Source organism: Hoplias malabaricus, chromosome 3 (genome assembly GCF_029633855.1).
Source record: "Hoplias malabaricus isolate fHopMal1 chromosome 3, fHopMal1.hap1, whole genome shotgun sequence".
Classification (NCBI taxonomy): Eukaryota; Metazoa; Chordata; class Actinopteri; order Characiformes; family Erythrinidae; genus Hoplias; species Hoplias malabaricus.
This window is the reverse complement of record NC_089802.1, coordinates 7,340,058-7,361,581: the sequence shown is the minus strand read 5'-3', so window position 1 is coordinate 7,361,581 and position 21,524 is coordinate 7,340,058. Positions and strand designations below refer to the sequence as shown.

Below are 21,524 nucleotides of genomic sequence, written 5' to 3'. Positions count from 1 at the left end.
AACGCACAACCTCCAGGCCCCTGGAGCTGTGTGAATGCGACACTACCTGCTGCGCCACCGTGCCGCCCTCATATAACAGATATAACAAGCATAATTTGTTTAATTAACAATATTAAGTGACACCAGTTTTTGTTTATTTAACAATAAAACAGGCTTCACCCACACAATAATACAATCGAAGTACTATACTGAGAGCTATACTGATATGACAATTAATGTATCGTATTGTAAATGAACACTGTTAAGAAAGGTAAAATACATTTGTAATATAAAAATCTGTCCCACTGCATCCTTTAGACAGAACAGACTTCGTCAATCTTATACCCCTATGAGAGTGACAGTGTACCCTGAATATTTGTCCCCTGGGCTGTACCCTTTCTCTTACAGGCTTGCACATGGACCTTGTCTATTACAAAATTTGCAGTAGCAGTCATTCCTTTTATTTTGGATTAGACCCTGAAATGTTTTATAAAATATACTCATCAACCTCAGGGCCTGATGTGTGTTTGGTGTAACTGAACAACTATTATCAGCAGTATACATAATGGAAAGTGTTGTCTCCTTCCTCAGAAGTCTCATCCTTCAGCAGTTGCTCAGAGGACTCCTGATTAGTGTAATGCACATGCCTCTTTCCCCCCTAGTGGCCATCTCCCTTTTCAGTACTCATGGGTACAGGTGTGCGCACACATACAGTCACTGGGGTGCTACCATCTCCCAAACCTGGTGCTGGAGTACGCATGTCCTGAATATGGTAAGGTTTTCTTGTCATTATCCACCTTCCACTCAGGAAAGGCTTGTTGATTAGTGGATTGATTTCATCAGCTTTGTGGGGAAACAAGGTTGGAAAGCAGTTAACTAAAGATATTAGTACAAGAGATGCAATTAATACAAAAAATCTAACGCTCTACTTGTAGTCTATGAAGTGAAATAATGTGGGAAAATATTTGATATGCCTTTTTTCCCTTTAACACAAACATTGTCAATTTATTTGGTATCTTATACTTGTTTATATTTTCACTGAAGTCTCCAGGAAATATTTTAATGAATTTTACTGTCCCACAAATTAGCACAGCACAAATCCTGATGCTCCTGTCTAAAAACGTGATAAAGAATGTCAGGGTGACCTGTTTATTATTTGGGTTTAAACATTTGCACAAAGCTAATTGGTGGGGAACACATTTCCAACATTACTTAGCAACATTAGCCTCATAGCTCCAGTATAAACAAGACACATTCAAACAGCAAACATCTTGGTAAACATTTTGGCTACCACGTTAGTGGTAGGGGAAAAAATGTTGGTTTCTGTTAGTTTATGGATTTTTTTTTTTTTTTTTTTGATCAGCCAAAGTCAGTGTCAGGTACACAGCTATTATCTGTAAATGTCAGATCAATAATGAAAATATAACTTAAAACTGGACTTTGGAGTTTCATTTCGTAAAAATATCCCTTTTGTTTGTTAAAGGTTGTTAAATTAAGGTAAATATTTATCCACATATTAGTAACAGATTCTTTAGGTTATATTTTTATATTTAAACTGAACTCAAATGTATATATGAGCAGCATGGGGAAAAATATTAACATTATACCAACAACCCGAACATCGCAAATAACCATCCTCTTGCAAAAACGTTAAAACATTGTTCCTTCAATCTTAATTTATTGGACCAAAGGAGAGGTAATGATTACTCTTACTGGAAAAACATTAATTGTATGTTTGTATATTTTATATAAGTACACGTTTAATATAAGCACATTTTTAAAGTTATCTTGAGTAGTTGTTCCCCTAAAGAAAACTCTTCTGTAATCCAGGACTAGGCTTAATTACTGTCCAAGAAACCAGGTCTAAATATGCAAATTGAGAACTAAATGTTCCCCTAACGTCAAGTGTTGACATGGACGAACTGAAACACGTGCAGTGATGCTGCAGTCCAGCAGAGGAGGCTAGAGTGGTGTTTTCCTAGTTTTTTTTTCCTGCCTCAAGAAGGCGCTGCGCAGGCTCGAAGGGTTGGTCTACGTGCTTCAACTGCTTTTTGACAATTGATATAGTATCCCATGTTGCCTCAAATAATAAAATCTAAAATGTTGCTTATCATGTACTGAGGATTAATGTATACACTACACAGTCCAGCAGAAAAGACAGAGTCAGTTTCAAGCAATGTTACTTTATTCCAAGATCAGGAAATTACAAGTAATAATGGTTATGTAATAATCTTTAACAATATCACGTACAGTAAAACAGGTCACACCAGGGCTGATATAGTGATCTGAAACTTACTAATAATTCAATAGACACTGCAAAACTTTAAGAATCATGGCATATAAACCGGTTCAGACACTAGAATAGAGCAAACTGGCCAGCAATATTTTACAGCAAGTAACTACACTTAGGTAAGCCAAGAGCACAGAAATGTGAGAACAGTAGCTGCACATAATCAGGTTATATAACAGAGCTGTTCTCTTACAGCCTCTCGATGTTAAACTGACAAGCGTTCAAACTCAGCGCTTAAACTGAACATTGAAAACCAGAACACACATCTGACCAAGCTCACATCCACCGGCAGCAACAGTCCCACGATTAACTGAGTGCCCCGAATGAAATTACAGTAAAGGAAACAGTAAACTGCTTTGTTAACGTTTGCTGCTAAATTACGCAACATGGCTCGTTCTTCCTTATGGCTGCCAGATTCCTGAAAATAAGGAGTCGACTCAAATTCCGAGTCCTATGAAGCATAGAAGTCGATTCCATACAGTAACCTCGAGTTCACAAACGCAGAACTTTACTGTGCTATTCACACGATGCCGGATTAAATGGAGATACACACTACAAAAAATAAACTTCAAGTAGCACAAAATTATTTACAAATCCCTTATGCAACCATACTTGGAGAGTCTACACTGACTGACAAACAGTACAACGGAGTCGACTCAGGTCTAAATGTTTCAACACTAGTAAAAGCCATTGGTTCAAAAAGAAAAAAATAATACAACAGGACTGGCGACGTGTACGGCATAGAATACATTTGTCAGAAGTGCAGTGTAACCGTCTCATTCCATGGGCTTAGATAAACATGACTGTGGAATCGGATCCAAAGTTAGAGTCGACTCAGGTCTTTAATGTCTGTGGAAGATTCGACACTTAGAATTCGGCTCAAAAGCCCTACTCTTCCCTGCTGGCTAGACACAAGTCTCCATTTTTGTTCAGCAGTGTATCTCAACTCCGCCATATTGAGAGAGTCAGATGTGTATACATTACCACTTTTCTCAACATGTCACAACTAGATTTAAACCTGACACCCAAACAACGTCTAAGCGAAGCCGAATACATACAAATGCACGTTATAACAGAACTGAACAAAGCACAGCAAAGACGGTGAGCCAAGTTAGCTTTAAACGCCTAACCGAAGCCAGATTAAAAAACGTGTATGCTTATATAGGGATGCGGTTCTTTAATCAAAGCAAGACGCACACGTGGACTTTACAAAACAACAAAACCACCTTTATAATACCCAAGCACTAACATTTGAACGTTGGTTTAGCTTTGTGCACAAGTTTGCTAGGCAGCCACCTAACATCACAAGATAAAACCGCTCACGTTCCTACATGTACTTCCCAGGAAGACTCGAATGTATAATTTTTAACAAGGCTATGATGATCACAACTGACTGAATTTCAATATCCTTTGTTGCCTTACAAACCCAACTAGCCAATGTTAACAACACTGAACTGATCACTGAGACTTAACTAGCAACAGACCAGCTAACTAATGACTATTAGCTATTGGTAATTGACTAAGAAATAACATGGTTTGTCAGGCCTTTGTTTTATATAAACCAGAGATCATTTGGGTTAATCCAATATGGAACATACCACAGTGAGGCTGTAACTGAACTAAGGAGTGATCTTTTCTGAAAACAAAGGCATTTCAAAATTCTTATAGTACTGAAATCCTGTTGATTAATGTACATAAGCTGTGTACAACGCACTAATAACTTATTTGTGTGTTCAGTACGACAAAAAGAAGTTACCTTAGACCTATAACACAGTCATTTCAGTTCAGAAGGAACAAGAGGCGCCAGAACGACACTACTGCACCATTTAAGGTGGAACGGAAAATCCTAATAAAAAGTCAATCACAAAGAAGCCATATCCACCTTCAAATATACAGTTACACCACCGTAACACATCCGACTCGATCTATCATAAAAACATAGGGTATAAGGACTCATTTAGTTTTAAACAAATTCACGGAGAGAGCTCAAGCTCAGCGAATATCTAGCTGTTAGCAAAGCACAAAACCTGCCGCCATGTTTTAACAACGTTACTCAATAGATTCGACGACCGCTTCCATAGGAATACAAATACAACAGGTTTCGACAGTCTTATTTCACAAAGAGCTCATACAATGCCACTATAACACCGTTGTTGTAATACATATTAGGTAAATTATAAAAACAACGGTACAATAGTGCAATAAGACACAATTAAATATGACTATTTATATCACACAACCTAACCGTTTTGTACTTAATATCTCCCTATTCTCTTTATCACAATAATTTTCTAGTCTAGCTATCTGTTCGATCGCTGATTTAGACATTTACAACTGTTACAATGATCACTGGTTATACTTAACATTAACTGTCTATGTACGATTAAAGCGCGGCCTAGAAAATAAAAATTAATTTAAATATTAATCTGTAACCTACTGCTTAATACATTTCACGACGGTCACAAAAACGCTAAACACCAAAGCTCTTAAAGTTTTAAAATAATATAGGTTAAAAATTATCGTTGGTTTGAAGCTCCAGGCTTTCTGGGGGCTTTCCAACGTCGCATACCGAAATCAGCGCCCTCTCGCCAGCCAGCTCTTTAACTCGACTCCCAGGCTTCTTGCATTTTCCCGGAAAATGTCAACAATTTAAGAAAAATGCAACAAAATGACTTCAGTAATGTTTACAAGCGTGTTGAAAAACATCACTGAGATAACTTAAAATAATATTTTGTTGGAAATTCATCGAAAAATACAAGCATAAGCGTCGAAGATTCTGAAGTAGGCCTCTCGTGGAGCAGCTTCTTTTTCCAAGGTTCGTGGCTGATCCAGAGCGAGACGGAGCGGAGCGGGGCGGTTTTTTTCACTTTTGCTTAGAAGGGGCTAAAAAATATCACTCGGCAAACATCGGCAATGTTCGGAAAAGAGGCGTAACGAGCTCCCGTCTTTACTACGATTGGCCAGGCAACGCTTGGTGTTACATATTCATGAAGATACTGACGAATCAGGTTGCTATTTGGTGAATATTACGAGAAGAGAAGGTTCGGAACTTTGGTATACACGCCCATTGTATGGATTGACCAATGGGATGTCTTAAAGCTAATTTTCCCGCCTTTCTCGCGTTAAGCTCCTCACGGCGAGAAATCATTGGTCGTGCGGCTGTACTTATGAATAATTCGGCTACGCATGCCCCGCGACCAATGAACGTGAAGTAACGTCGTTTCGGAGCCAGCCCACGGAGTGTCTTGCCCCTGCTTTTGGGTGTACGCGAACCCGTAGCGACACATGCAGTCTATATAAAGTCGTGTGGGAGCAGTTTTCTCTCAGTTGCGCTTAGAGCGCACCGGAGTTTAGATCAGGAAAAGGGAAGGGTCTAGCCGGTAGTTTATGTAGTATATTAATAAACATAAATAAATAGGCACATTGGGGTACCGAAGCGCGCTGATCAGTGGGGAAGCCGCCGTCGGACGGGTTCCGGCCACCTTTTGGGTGCCAGGAGAGAGTCTTGGTGGCGTTTGAGTGCTGTTCCCTGTTTGAAAGCGGCGTGTCGAGGGAGGACGCGTCTCTTTGAATAGACACAGGATGCACGGACCGCCTTCCAGCGACAGCGCATGCCCACTGCGCCTCATCAAGAGAGTTCAGTTCGGCATCCTCAGCCCAGATGAGCTTGTAGGTCTCTTGCCTTTTGGGAGGGGTATTCTCTATTAATTCTTTAGACAGCAGTAACATAACTGTTTATTAGCGTTTGGTCAGTTAGAACACAAATATGGTGTTTTCGCTGCGACTGTCTTATAGTTAGCTTAGCTTCTTAGCCAGCCCATGATCCACGTTGTAGGAAAGTTTGCTCAGATATGAACAAATGCTCTTAAATAATTTGGGCTTTAGCTGCAAAAGTGAGAGAACCACTTAACATTGCCTTTACTTAAGGGTTTTGGGGTGGTTTAATTTTAGTGGATAGGTTAATAGTTATAAGATTTTTCTTAAGCCAGGCTAAAAGGGCAACAGTGACATGTTGCTTGCCAACTGAGCACATACTATGTCCAGTTAAATCCCAAAATTTGCTCAATTTCCCGTTTTCTTTTTCATTTTGTATGTTTAATCAGCTTCATATAGACTAGTATAACAGTAATTTGTCAGTTTCCCTCTGTTAAATGCATAAAGAATGTAGAAACTAACTAGTTTTATGTAATTCTTAAAACCTTTTAAGGGATCTATAAAGTGCTAGCAGTTCAACAATGCATTATGAATATCCTTGTTCACATTTAAGCATATTTCTGATAGGCCCAAAGTCATCTCTTTTCCATCCATCGTTTCTGACAATAAAGACACATATGAAAAAATTATGCATGCTCTTTTTTTATACAATTTATATATTATATATATATTTCAATTTTAAATAAATTGATCAATTGAGTCTAATCATATTTTAGCTAGAATATAGCATTATTAAAGGAAATATTTTCAAGAACTTATTATTTTAAAGTATGTTTGAGGTTGTTACAGATATTAAACTGACTCTTTTGAAAATAAATTTATAACTTTTTAAAAAAGAGAAACAAATTCACCACAATGAAAAGTTGTTTGTACACAGCTGTTCCTGGTGAATCCTCAGGGGTTATGCACTAACATAATATTTATAGACAGCGAATGGCTATAAATTGTGCATCTCTTTGCAGAAACGGATGTCCGTTACGGAAGGGGGCATTAAGTACCCTGAAACCACAGAAGGTGGCCGCCCAAAACTGGGCGGTCTCATGGACCCCCGGCAGGGGGTCATTGAGCGGTCTGGCCGGTGTCAAACATGTGCAGGTGCATAATGTTTCTTTTAAAACACCATTCTCTTCATAGTTATTAACTTGTGTGTATTATACAAATCTGTACCTGGAGATTGTGAACTGATTTGTGGATGCATACATCCTACAGGAAACATGACAGAATGCCCTGGTCACTTTGGTCACATTGAGTTGGCTAAACCAGTCTTTCATGTTGGATTCATATCAAAGATCATGAAAGTGCTCCGCTGCGTCTGTTTCTTTTGCTCCAAGTTACTGGTTGATGCGGTATGTATTGTACTTAACCATTGTGTATGTTGTGTGATGAATCTACATATGTTTTAGAAAAATGAGTGACCATTTCTCGGTTTTGCTGTATGATGAAAACTTTGCCCTTTATGCATTCTTTTACAGAATAACCCAAAGATCAAAGACATCCTGTCAAAGTCAAAAGGCCAGCCACGAAAGCGTCTGACCCATGTGTATGACCTGTGTAAGGGCAAAAACATCTGTGAGGGTGGAGAGGAAATGGACAACAAGTTTGGAGTTGAGCAGCAGGAGAATGATGAGGACATTACAAAGGAGAAGGTACTGTAAAATACAGAACATAACCTGAGGCCTCAATGATCCAACAAGAGAATTTCTGTCATTTTCCTAAAGAGTGAATTTTTATTTACTGATGTTATTTTATGGATTTTGACAGGGACATGGTGGCTGTGGGCGATACCAGCCACGTATTCGTCGCTCAGGCCTGGAGCTCTATGCTGAATGGAAGCATGTGAATGAAGACTCTCAGGAGAAAAAGATTCTCCTTAGCCCTGAGCGTGTCCATGAAATTTTCAAACGTATCTCTGATGAGGAGGATATAATCCTGGGCATGGACCCCAAATACGCACGGCCTGAATGGATGATCGTCACGGTGTTGCCTGTGCCCCCACTCGCTGTTCGACCTGCTGTCGTCATGCAGGGATCAGCTAGAAACCAGGTAACCTCTTTAATTTGTGAAGAGTTTAGAGCAGTCCAGGATGTAACCAACACAGGTGTGTGTATAAGAATATACCAACCGTTTGTGTTAAATTTTTCAGGATGATTTGACACACAAGTTGGCTGACATTGTGAAAATTAATAACCAACTGCGACGGAATGAACAGAGCGGAGCTGCTGCACATGTTATAGCGGAAGATGTCAAGCTTCTGCAGTTCCATGTGGCCACTATGGTGGACAACGAGCTGCCTGGCTTACCTAGAGTAAGACATATGTTTATATGTTGTCTAAAATGTTTATGTAAAACTGAATTTACACAGTAGGTCATGTATTGCAGTTTTTGAATAGCATTGATTTTAGGCTTAAAACACTATAACCATGATTTCAGGCAATGCAAAAATCAGGCCGCCCACTCAAATCCATCAAGCAGAGGCTAAAGGGTAAAGAGGGACGAGTGAGAGGTAACCTCATGGGAAAGCGTGTCGACTTTTCAGCCAGAACAGTCATTACCCCTGACCCCAACCTGCAGATTGATCAGGTGGGCGTCCCTCGCTCCATCGCTGCCAACATGACCTTTCCAGAAATTGTTACACCATTTAACATCGACAGGTAACAGGTTTTTTTGTTTTTGTGTTGGGTTTTATTTTTTTTCGAGGGGGGGTATTTTAATTCTATTTATTTAAAAATTGTCTTTTCAAAAAGTGGTTTATAAATGTCACGTATTTGTGAATGGAGGACAGTAAGTGATTTCTATTATACACAGGGAGCGCTGTCACACGGTCTTGATGCCTGTTTATTGGCATTTAAACTTATTTCAACTGAGTAACAATGAAGAGCTTGTATCAATTACAATTTAAAAGTTGATGTTTGTGAGAGTGAACAATTAAAACAATGGCAACTTTCTATAACATAATTTACAACATATGATTTATTTGTACATTTCTCTTGCACTTTCGTCTAAACTAACACAATAGACTCCACAACTTCCTTTTTAATTTTTCCTCTTTTCTCCTCACCTCCTGTCCTCCATCTGGAATTTGCATGTCATTGGATTTACTTAACTGAAAACAACTTATGAGAAATTAATCTTGGACTACTGGAATTTGGCGATGGTTCTTGTCAATTTCTAAATACTTGGTGCTTCAAAATTTGCAGGCTTCAGGAGCTTGTGAGAAGAGGTAACAGTCAGTACCCAGGAGCCAAGTACATCATCCGTGACAATGGAGACAGGATTGACCTTCGATTCCACCCCAAACCAAGTGACCTACATCTTCAGATTGGATATAAAGTAGGGTGTTGCCTGCCATTTGTTTCATAAGATGTCTTATTTCAAGCATGTTTGTCATTTTGGTTAGAATGGTGCCTCTCTATCTTGTGCTTCAACAGGTGGAACGTCATATGTGTGATGGTGATATCGTCATTTTCAACAGACAGCCCACCTTGCACAAAATGTCTATGATGGGTCACAGGGTTCGAATTCTGCCCTGGTCAACGTTTCGACTCAACCTCAGGTAAGCTTTGTGATTGTGATATAGCTGAAATGTGTTTTATCACTACATGAAGTGTAGAGTTGAGTGTCTTGACAAATATCCATAAGCATTTTACCTCCTGTTCTCTAGTGTAACAACTCCATACAATGCTGACTTTGATGGGGATGAGATGAACCTGCACTTACCACAGTCGCTGGAGACTCGTGCTGAGATCCAGGAACTGGCTATGGTACCTCGTATGATTGTCACACCCCAGTCCAACAGACCCGTCATGGGTATTGTGCAGGACACACTCACTGCTGTTCGCAAGTTCACAAAGAGAGATGTCTTCTTAGAAAGGGTAATTCTCGCAGCAATTCAGTTTATTTACAGAATGTAATGTCATATGCCCTCAGTGCAGTGTAACTGGACTCTGAGAATGTAGTTAATATAGTTCTGATGTAGTCATCAGATGGGGCCCTTTTAACTTTGTCCATTATGTGCTTTGACCAGGGTGAAGTGATGAATCTCCTGATGTTCCTCTCGACTTGGGATGGTAAAGTGCCACAACCAGCCATCTTGAAGCCAAGACCACTTTGGACTGGCAAGCAGATCTTCAGCTTGATCATCCCAGGCCATATCAACGTCATTCGCACACACAGTACACATCCAGATGATGAGGACAGTGGCCCCTATAAGCATATTTCACCTGGAGACACAAAGGTAGAGTTCAGTGTCAGTTTTTGGAAATGCCACTGGCACATATTCAAGTCACGCCAGTGAGCTTAATAACACACTTGATCTCTTATGAACATGTCTTTTGAAATGCCACTAGTGGGCGATATTCTTACAAAGCCCCTTGTTGCTGTTTCAGGTAATTGTGGAGAATGGGGAGTTGATCATGGGGATCCTCTGTAAGAAGTCCCTAGGTACCTCTGCTGGTTCCCTTGTCCACATTTCATACCTGGAAATGGGGCATGATATTACTCGCCTTTTCTACTCAAACATTCAAACTGTAGTGAACAACTGGTTGCTGATTGAGGGTAAGAGAATAGATGAATAATTTTTGTGCCTCCCTTTTATTTATTTATTAAATCAATAAGTTTATTCTTTTTTTATTTAATTCTTGTTATCCTCTCACAGGTCACTCCATTGGTATTGGAGACTCCATTGCTGATGCTAAGACATATCTTGACATTCAGAACACTATCAAGAAGGCCAAGCAAGATGTGATTGAGGTAGCTTTCTAGAGTCTTCATGCTTTTCCTAGAAGTTTACTAAAAATCTTGCTCCCACTCTTAAATTTTTTGCACTTACCTTCCTACTGTCATCCATTTTTTCCTCAGGTCATTGAGAAGGCACATAACAATGAACTGGAGCCTACTCCAGGTAACACACTGAGGCAGACCTTTGAGAACCAGGTCAACCGTATTCTGAACGATGCTCGAGACAAAACTGGATCTTCTGCCCAGAAATCACTGTCTGAGTACAACAACTTCAAGTCCATGGTGGTGGCTGGATCTAAAGGATCCAAAATTAACATTTCTCAGGTGAGTTTTCATATCAGAAGTAATTGGCCAAAAAGGGTCTTTTACATGTGTGAAGTTTAATGTTTGGATGAAGCCTCATTTATTTCTTCCTTTCAACACGTAGGTTATTGCTGTGGTGGGGCAGCAGAACGTTGAGGGTAAGCGAATTCCATTCGGTTTTAAGCATCGCACTCTTCCTCACTTCATCAAAGATGACTATGGTCCAGAAAGTAGAGGGTTTGTGGAGAACTCCTACCTGGCTGGGCTCACACCCACAGAGTTTTTCTTCCACGCTATGGGAGGAAGAGAAGGTCTGATCGACACAGCTGTGAAAACTGCAGAGACAGGTAAATAGTTGTTCCTTATCTCAGCTTACAACAGACGATGTGGCCTTTTAAATTCTGTGTAAAGCTCTTTTGCACTTACGACTACTAAATTTTCGTGTCTTGCTTTTTTTTCAGGTTACATTCAGCGTCGTCTGATCAAATCTATGGAATCTATCATGGTGAAGTATGATGCTACTGTGAGGAACTCTATTAACCAGGTGGTGCAACTGAGATACGGAGAAGATGGTCTGGCAGGGGAGGCTGTGGAGTTCCAGAACATGGCCACACTAAAGCCCTCCAACAAAGCTTTTGAGAAAAAGTGAGTTTGCAGGTCTAGGTTTGCAGGTGGTCTCATGCTTGTTGGCTGTCAGTATGTACTAAAGCCTGTGGTCATCTATGATATCATGAACTGAACCTTCAACCTCTTAATTTGAAAGGTTCAAGTTTGACTACACCAATGAGAGAGCTCTCAGACGCACCCTACAGGAAGACGTGCTGAAGGATGTAATGACCAACGCACATGTACAGAGTGCTCTAGAGAAGGAATTTGAGAAGATGAAGGAAGACCGAGAGATCTTAAGAGCCATTTTCCCAACTGGGGATAGCAAGGTCTGTAAAATTTATAGCAACATACTAATTATAGCTTCATAATCATTGTAATGCTTCTCTCCCCTACAATAGTGGGAATAGTCTCTGTTCCTACTCCAGGCTCAGCACTGCAGAAAGTGCACTATCCAACTTTTGGATGTGGGTAGGAAACCAGCCCCATCCCTCTCCGTTGATTTCAGGACAGTGCTGTAGAAATGAATTGCACTCTGCAAATTTATGGAGAGCTGAAACAAAAATAATGACCATAACGAGTGTTGCTTTAAGTTCACATGCAAATTGGTTATTGTAGTTAAATATAAATGTACATGACTTGTGTAGTTTTTTTGTTGTTTACTCCCTCTTTCCTGTATTTTCCACCCTTCTGCAGGTGGTTCTGCCATGCAATCTGGCCAGAATGATCTGGAATGCACAAAAGATTTTCCGCATCAATCCACGAACTCCTACCGATCTCAATCCTTTAAGAGTGGTAGAGGGTACGTAACTGAAATTTCTCTCAGTAGCGAATAAAACGAGCTGATTTGTGTTTATTTTGACACTGGTTTGTAAGTATTTCCCTGAAATGCATTCAGATTTTTCTGAAGAGTAATACTTCAGGTACTTAATACGACCCAGGCCCCTTAGTTAAATGCAGTCACGTGGCGTGTGGGTGCTATATAAATGATGCTGAGGATTTACAGCGGGTCACAGATCTCCCCCAGTAACACGTTGACAGAATGCTTTATTCAGTGTTGTTCACAAGTTTTCAAAATATTTAGTTTAAATTCAGTGCTATGAAAACTATAGAACATGAATCCTCATGTATCTTTACCCATTAAATCAGTAATAAGAATATTGGTGTATGCTTACTGTAGGTGCATGGCAGTAGCCTTGTCTTGGTTGTTTGTTGGTCTAATACGTACTAATCTGTGCACATCCCTGCTCTATTCTCTTCTGTCATGCAGGTGTCCATGAGCTGAGTAGAAAGCTGATAATTGTGAATGGTGATGACCCTTTAAGCAAGCAGGCTCAGCAAAATGCCACATTGCTATTCAACATACATCTGCGCTCTACCCTTTGCTCCAGACGAATGACAGAGGAATTTCGCCTTAGCACAGAGGCCTTTGAGTGGCTTCTAGGGGAGATTGAAACAAAGTTCAATCAGTCTATAGTAAGTACTGAATAGTATATCAGTGCCAGGGGACTAAGTCATGTATTACAGACTCCAGCTGATGTATCAAATATAGTGTCATTGGCGGTGTACTTTAAGATGTTTAGGAAATATATTGACATCCCTAACCAACTGCTAATCTTAACAATCCTATTTAGGTTCATCCAGGTGAAATGGTTGGTGCTCTGGCTGCGCAGTCTCTGGGAGAGCCTGCCACCCAGATGACCCTGAACACCTTCCATTATGCTGGTGTGTCTGCCAAGAACGTCACTTTAGGTGTGCCTCGACTCAAAGAGCTGATCAACATCTCGAAACGTCCCAAGACGCCTTCCCTCACTGTGTTCCTATTGGGTCAGGCAGCTCGTGATGCAGAGCGAGCCAAAGACATCCTGTGTCGTCTAGAGCACACCACGTTGCGCAAAGTCACTGCCAACACGGCCATCTACTATGACCCCAACCCACAGAGCACAGTCGTGGCTGAGGATCAGGAGTGGGTGAACGTTTACTATGAGATGCCTGACTTTGACGTGACCCGCATATCACCGTGGCTGCTGCGTATTGAGCTTGACCGCAAACATATGACTGACCGCAAGCTAACCATGGAACAGATTGCTGAAAAGATCAATGCAGGTGAGGTTAAATGAGACACGTGGGTTTGGCAATGTACCATGTAAGCTCAGAATTTAATCCCCTCACCCCAAAATAAAATTGCAGTAGATTTTATGCTCTATGAAGTATCACTTAAGCATCTGCTTCCATCTATCAGGATTTGGTGATGATCTGAACTGTATCTTCAATGATGATAATGCTGAGAAACTTGTGCTGCGAATCAGAATCATGAACAGTGATGAGAATAAGTTCCAGGAGGTGAGTTTTTGATCATGACATTCATATTACCTTTTTAGCACTACATAGCAAGTTGCATGTCCTGACTTTCCATATTTTGTTCCTTCGTCCAGGATGAGGAAGTGGTAGATAAGATGGACGATGACGTGTTTTTGCGATGCATTGAGTCCAACATGCTGACTGACATGACCCTTCAAGGCATTGAACAGATCAGCAAGGTAAGATGGCTTTAGCTATAAGAAGTGAACTACACAATATAAATAGTAAATCAGGCTGCTGCATTTTTTCAGTTGGTTGTGAATTCTTGAACAGTCTGATTCTTAAGTTGTTCATTTGTTTTGAACTTACACTTATTCCTTTCCTATAGGTATACATGCATCTTCCTCAGACAGACAACAAGAAAAAGATCATAATCACAGAGGATGGTGAGTTTAAGGCTCTGCAGGAATGGATTTTGGAGACAGATGGTGTCAGTCTCATGAGAGTCCTCAGTGAGAAAGATGTAGACCCTGTGAGAACCACCTCCAACGACATTGTGGAGATCTTTACTGTAAGTTTGTTTGCCTTAATCTTTAGCACAAAAGATGGTTAGAATTATAGCATCATAATTATAGGATGTTGGTAGCAAGTTAAATGCATGGCAGCTCCTTTTGATTTGAATACATTTATTTTCTTGTCTATAGGTGCTTGGTATTGAAGCAGTGCGCAAGGCACTAGAGAGAGAATTGTACCATGTCATCTCTTTTGATGGTTCATATGTCAACTACCGTCACCTTGCCCTGCTTTGTGACACAATGACCTGCAGAGGTCATCTGATGGCCATCACGCGTCACGGCATCAACAGACAAGACACGGGACCGCTCATGAAGTGCTCGTTTGAAGAGACGGTGAGAAACAGTTGAACATAGTTACCGCTCTTACAGTCGCATGAATATACCTTAGATTTCCATGGGGTACTTGATGATGTGGGAAGGGAGGTTTTGTTTAACTGTTTGAACATGTTCCGCGTGTAGGTGGATGTATTGATGGAAGCATCATCCCATGGAGAATGTGATCCTATGAAGGGAGTATCTGAAAACATTATGCTGGGACAGTTGGCACCTGCTGGCACTGGTTGCTTTGACCTGCTGCTGGATGCTGAGAAGTGCAAATATGGAATGGAGATCCCCACCAACATTCCTGGGATCAGTGTAGCTGGACGTAAGTCTCACGTTAAAGTATATTCCTATATCTAAATTGGTTTCTTTGTTTTAAAAACAGTTGGCCGTCTAGCTTGCCCCCAAGACTTTCAATGTTTTCTTTCCCCTTCACAGCAACAGGAATGTTCTTTGGGTCTGCTCCCAGTCCCATGAGTAGCATGTCTCCTGCCATGACTCCCTGGAACACAGGTGCTACTCCAGCTTATGGTGCCTGGTCACCTAGTGTGGGTGAGTGCAGTGTAATTTTGATCAATATTATTGATTGCCTAAATTATTAGTTTGTTTAAACTGTAAGGAATATGGCCCATAAATTTACAGTTGCAGACCCTATACTCCATTCTGTTCACTGTTTAATCATTTTGCTCTTTTACACATTCAGGAAGTGGAATGACTCCTGGGGCAGCAGGTTTCTCACCCAGTGCTGCATCTGATGCAAGTGGCTTCTCACCAGGCTATTCCCCTGCCTGGTCTCCTACACCTGGCTCTCCTGGTTCTCCTGGACCAGCCAGCCCTTACATTCCCTCTCCAGGTAAGCTTATTTCTATTTCCCATTTTTAAGCTAATTTCATTCTTCCAAAAACCTTTTTACACTGAATTGACCTGGTACGGTTTGTTCTTTTAAATATTTTGCATCTACTTTTCTGCTCCTGTAGGTGGTGCCATGTCTCCAAATTATTCTCCTACGTCTCCAGCCTATGAGCCACGCTCCCCTGGAGGATACACACCGCAGAGCCCAGGCTATTCACCAACGTCACCATCTTATTCTCCAACTTCTCCGTCATACTCGCCAACCAGCCCCAACTACAGCCCAACATCTCCATCATATTCTCCCACCTCTCCATCCTACTCCCCAACGTCTCCGTCTTATTCTCCAACATCTCCAAGTTATTCTCCAACATCTCCAAGTTATTCTCCAACTTCACCTTCCTATTCTCCAACTTCACCATCTTATTCCCCTACCTCACCTAGCTACAGCCCCACGTCACCTAGCTACAGCCCTACATCCCCATCCTATTCCCCTACCTCGCCGTCTTATTCCCCTACCTCGCCGTCTTATTCCCCTACATCGCCGTCTTATTCCCCTACATCGCCGTCTTACTCACCGACATCGCCCTCTTATTCTCCGACATCCCCAAGTTACAGCCCAACGTCACCCAACTACACCCCAACCTCCCCCAGTTACTCCCCAACCTCTCCATCTTACAGCCCAACTTCACCATCCTACTCGCCTACTTCCCCTAATTACACCCCTACCAGCCCAAACTATTCTCCAACATCTCCCTCATACTCTCCAACTTCTCCGTCCTACTCACCATCCAGTCCACGCTATACCCCGCAGTCACCCACTTACACCCCAAGCTCACCCTCTTACAGTCCAAGCTCACCATCGTACTCCCCAACCTCTCCGAAATACACACCCACCTCTCCGTCCTACAGCCCCAGTTCTCCAGAGTACACACCCACGTCTCCCAAATACTCTCCCACTTCACCCAAGTATTCTCCCACTTCACCCAAATATAGCCCAACCTCTCCAACATACTCGCCTACCACCCCCAAGTACAGTCCAACTTCTCCTACTTATTCTCCAACATCTCCTACCTACACGCCAACCAGCCCCAAATATTCCCCCACTTCTCCAACCTACTCCCCGACTTCACCTAAATATTCCCCTACATCCCCCACATACTCGCCCACTAGCCCTAAAGGCTCAACGTACAGTCCCACATCTCCTGGCTACAGCCCCACCTCTCCAACCTACAGTCCAGCTATTAGCCCCGATGACAGTGATGAGGAAAACAACTAATGCTGACTGGAGGAGAGGAGCTATCTCATGTACTCGTGCTTTTCTGACTGACCCTTTTACCCTGTGGGAAAAGACAGAAGGTTTGCCACTCGGCATGGGTCATTGTCAGTTTTGTGATTCAGAGAAAGAAACGAAGGAAATTGGGGTCCCATATGTGAAATTTGTTTTGAAACTTTTTTTTTTTTCTTTTGGGGACCTGTTGGACAATTATAAAGCATTTGCAAACAGGTCTTTATTTTTATTTTTTTTTTAAACTATGTTATGTCATAGATCTTAACTTTAGAAATTGCTGCCTTTCATTAGACATCACTTTTTTTTTTTTAGTGTAGTTATTCTGCAGTAACTCACCCCACAGTTGGTGGAGGGGGTGGAAAAAAAAAGTGAGGACATGTGTGGTTATAAACACACACCTCTTCAATCCATCCATCTGTAGGTTTGAAATTCAGTGTTGGATATAAATGAAATCAGCTGAAAGTATTGCCAAAAGCCTTTTAGAAGACAGCTCAGTGGGTTGTGCAGCTGGAATTCTGAAATCACTATAGTTGACTAAAGTGAGGTGCATAAATTTACTGAAACGTATCTAACGTTTAATTTGTGTTCGCACTGTAAATATGCGCTTAGTTTATCCATATAAATGGGGAGGGGGTGCATAACTGAAACTCTAATGTTCCTTTTGAGCAAGAATTGGGTTTATACAAGGTTCAGTTTAAGGAATGCTGTGATTTAAAGTTCTTAAATGTAATTTTACACATGGGAAAGCCATTATGCAGGTTTATGTTTAAGACGCCTGGCAAACACATACTGTCTATCACCAAAGAAGGGTCATAGAGAGTGGCCACTTCTTAAAGGAGATGTAAAAGGTGTTCTCTTGTAGCATTTGACACCCTAGTTTCTTGTTCATTTTTTTTTCCCTTCCCAAAGTTTCTCTCCCTTAAACGTAAGCCTTATGTTTCACCAGCATCAATATACAAATTAGAATAACCACAAAAGCCTAAGTGATGGCCAGTGGTCACATGCCTCTGACCCCAGAGGAAATAGAGCATACTAGTAGTGTTAATTTTAGAGAGGAATAGGAGGATGGGTCTATTCATTGATACAGATTGCACAAAATGCACCAGGTAATGTTTTGCATTTCCTTTTAGATTGAAAGGATAACTAAGGCCTACTCAGTCCTGATCAATACCTTCATTTTCTAAATAGCATATGTACAAATACTTGTCCTCTTTTTAACGCTCTTATTTAAGCAAAAGTTATATTGCCTTTTGTAAATTACTGAGGGGATGTTAACTTCTCTCCTCTTGTTGGCTTTATATTGCTGTAGCTTGATGTTAGAGTGTACTTTTGGATTAAGAGGTGGAGAAGGGGGTGTTTAATGTGGATTCTTGTAGATTGTGTGCCGCCATTTTTTTAATATATATTTAATGTTTTGTTTGTTTTTTTAAATAAAGTTAGGTTTGATTTCAACATGGTGGTTAAATGCAGATCTGCAGTTGTACGCTTCAACAGCAGAGGGCAGTAAAAGCCACTTTAACATCCTACTGGCTTTAGATATGAAAAGTATATTGTTAAAATACCACATTTAAATAACCCTTAAGGCCAGAGCTGTAAATCTGAGTGAACATTCCCTACTTAAAGGGAATCCTCTTTAGAGCTCAATGGTAACAACATGCAAACTGATTAAATGAATCATGCTGGCAGAACTGATTGTTTCCATTCAGGTCCAGTATTTCCCTTTCTTTCCATTCTCTCCTCGTCCACCCCCCACCCCCTCTACTTGTCTGTTCCTGTGATTTGGGGTTTGAATGTGGGAGGGCTTTATAATACTGTATGATTATAAAGAAACTGTTTCCAGGAAGTTTTTTTTTTTTTGAAAAGCAGGATTAACTCCTGATACAAATAGGCAGTTTTGCTCTTTAGACTTGTGGGTTGGCAGTGTTTTGTCATGAACCGCAGATGTTCCTTATTTACTGGGCGCTGACTAACTGGTGCAGAATGAGAGCCTTGTCTCACAAAGTGATGCCCAGCTTTGGGCTTGAATTGTACAAAATGTTAGATTTAAGGCCTTAGAGGTGAGCAGGTTTGTCAGTCTCTGACACCCTAGATTGCCTTCAGTCTCAGCAAGGTTCTTTTGAGTTTTATTTACCTGGGCTCCCAGTAGAGTGCGCGAATGTTTGGGTGTGCGCGTGTAAATTGCAAGATTTTCTTGTTTGAGTAAATACTGGGTCAAGTTTCGGGGGGGGGGGTGAAGATTTAAATTAAATTGCCACTGTATAGATGACTTAATTCTCTGTATGTTTTTGTTTGTTTCTGACTTGATAAAACAATAAAAAGTTTGTCTACACTTTATTTGCATTTTATTCTACATGCTGAAGCAAAACACTAGTCTGGTAATGTCCTAAACAACATTTGACAGGACTGATGAGTTAATAGGGCAGTGGGTTAGGCTTTAAGTATGAGCACTGGATGCAGTTCCACAGTGCCTAGTGTTTCTTAACATACATCTCATCTGAATCCCCAGTAGACTTACCAAGGCCTTCAAGAGGTATTTGTAGTGTTGAGTTAAATGCAAATCTCTGTAGAGCAGTGGTTTGCAAGAAACTCAGAATGACACATCTGCCTTCACCAGAGGGAACTGAAATTATGATGGCAGTCTACTGACTCATTGATTAGTTTCAGGACCTCTTTCAGCAGTGTTCATTAAAGACATAAGGATGCATTTGTTGTAGTGCCATATTTAAAGAACAACACATTTGCATGGATAAAGGTTGTGCTTGGCTCAACACAGCTTTTAAAATGGATTGTGAAATGACTCAAACTTGGCTGCCAGTCCAAGTCTTCCTCTTAGTCTAGCATGTGTTCTTATTTATTTATATATATTTAAAATCCCTTTTACTCTTCTGTATCCCTAGTGTTACAATGCACCACTTATCTTTTAAGAGGAACAAAAATTGCCAGAAACTTCAGGTCAGGTCAGACATGCTCTCTCTGTAGTCTCAGCCTCTCTTGTCCACCATGTCCAAGGTGTAGTCCAATGGGAGAAAAACTAAAATATTAAATCAACAATATTAAAAGTGTTAACCATTTGTGTCAAAATTGTTCCTTGCATCCAGTTTTATGTAAAATTAATTAAAAATGTCTGAAAGATTAATCTGAAGATGCTTTTTGTGCTTGTTTGCAGGTCTTACATTTCTTATTTAAAAGAATAACTTGTTTATTCCTATGTTAAAAGGCAGTGTTTATAATTCTGGGGAATTGCTGTTTCTCTGGTCGGATGCGTCAAGTCTTTTTAAGGTGGAACAGTGTTTTGGAATAAGAAGCGACTGTAGCTTGTAGGTGGCTGATGATTAACTTGTCTGTAAGTTTTTATTCACTGTTAGAATTACCACAAATATTTGAATACATTTTCCAATACTATCTTATGTTACAAATGTTGTTGTGGTTTGCAGAGTAGATGTTGCTGCATCTAAAGAGAAACAAACTACAGCATGTATACCCTTAATATCTGATCAAATGTGATGGCCTGGTGTAGAAGAAGCTGTCCAGTAATGTTTGTACAGATTTGTATATGTATTTGTATGTTAATGTATGCATAAAAATCTATAATCTCATAAAATAAACCCTTATCACACCATTGGTCCAGTAAGTAAAACTAATAATAATCACTTTACGGCCATCTGGGTTAGATCTATAGTGAACCAAAGAATTATAGGTATGGGCTGGTCTGGAACTCTTATGAGCACTATCAATTGTTGTCTCAGTTCAGCAGCTGAATAAAGGTCCTCATTTTTAAAGGTGTGGTGGTTATGTCAGTCAGCGTGTTCTGACATGAGATCCTCCATATGCGAGGACAGAGTACATGTCAGACTAGGTGTGCCTGTCTGAAGTTAAGCTCATCCATTATAGGGATTTTCTCAAGGTTTGAATAGTTCTTTATCAGCTTACTGGAGGACTTTTGCATCGTTCTTTGTCTTTTAGATAGTAAAAACAATATTAAGATGGTCTATAAATGATCACTAGAAAACACCATCCTACTATGAGTGCTTTTATTCAGCTCAATTCATGCAAGTATTTAAGTACCTCAACAAATATGACCTACTCACTGTTTCTTCTGGAATTTTGTAAGTTAAAAAAAAGTATTTGGAACTTCTTTGTTGCTGAATCAGCCTCTAGATGGTTAACTATGGAGAGAGATTAGGCTCAAAATACTTTACAAATGCGTAAATGTTAATACATAAATTGAACACAAGTCACAAATATGTTTCACTTTTCACAAATGAACACATCCCAATCTGTGTCTCACAGTTTGCAATTTGTACAAATACAGTTACATTCGTAAATACGTGTTTTTGGTTTTCATACATATATCACAATTTTATGCGAAAATAAATACATTTGTTTACATTTACATTTAACAAAATTTTACAAAACAATAATTTGTAAAGTCGAAGTTTCGATTTAAAATTTATTTGTAAATTGTTGAATCTGCGTTTGAGAATCCTCTCGCGGGTTTTTGGATTTTGAGACTTTTCTTCCGCATTCCATTCAAATTCAAATGCAGCCTGATCCACAA

General features: G+C 40.3%; 1 protein-coding gene across 1 annotated transcript; it reads left to right on the top strand.

Moving 5' to 3' along the window:
* Nucleotides 1-5,704: 5,704 nt before the first annotated feature.
* On the top strand, nucleotides 5,705-19,813 carry polr2a (RNA polymerase II subunit A). Its single transcript, XM_066665018.1, has 28 exons — nucleotides 5,705-5,938; nucleotides 6,946-7,078; nucleotides 7,193-7,329; nucleotides 7,456-7,629; nucleotides 7,745-8,026; nucleotides 8,127-8,288; nucleotides 8,414-8,634; nucleotides 9,181-9,313; nucleotides 9,412-9,536; nucleotides 9,645-9,855; nucleotides 10,008-10,217; nucleotides 10,369-10,537; nucleotides 10,638-10,732; nucleotides 10,841-11,044; nucleotides 11,148-11,370; nucleotides 11,485-11,668; nucleotides 11,787-11,958; nucleotides 12,326-12,431; nucleotides 12,900-13,105; nucleotides 13,264-13,735; nucleotides 13,872-13,972; nucleotides 14,065-14,169; nucleotides 14,319-14,501; nucleotides 14,635-14,838; nucleotides 14,965-15,151; nucleotides 15,265-15,378; nucleotides 15,530-15,679; nucleotides 15,804-19,813. Exons 1-28 carry the CDS (start codon nucleotides 5,852-5,854, stop codon nucleotides 16,952-16,954), a joined length of 5,901 nt encoding a protein of 1,966 aa, XP_066521115.1. The 5' UTR covers nucleotides 5,705-5,851; the 3' UTR covers nucleotides 16,955-19,813.
* The last annotated feature ends 1,711 nt before the right edge of the window (nucleotides 19,814-21,524 follow it).

What these genes read in the sequence shown, in the direction of transcription:
- polr2a (XM_066665018.1), top strand. Translation starts at nt 5,852, where the DNA reads ATGCACGGACCGCCTTCCAGCGACAGCGCATGCCCACTGCGCCTCATC. An exon ending in TCCTCAGCCCAGATGAGCTT is followed by an intron (nt 5,939 to 6,945) that starts GTAGGTCTCTTG and finishes ATCTCTTTGCAG; the next exon opens with AAACGGATGTCCGTTACGGA. An exon ending in ATGAGAATAAGTTCCAGGAG is followed by an intron (nt 13,973 to 14,064) that starts GTGAGTTTTTGA and finishes TCCTTCGTCCAG; the next exon opens with GATGAGGAAGTGGTAGATAA.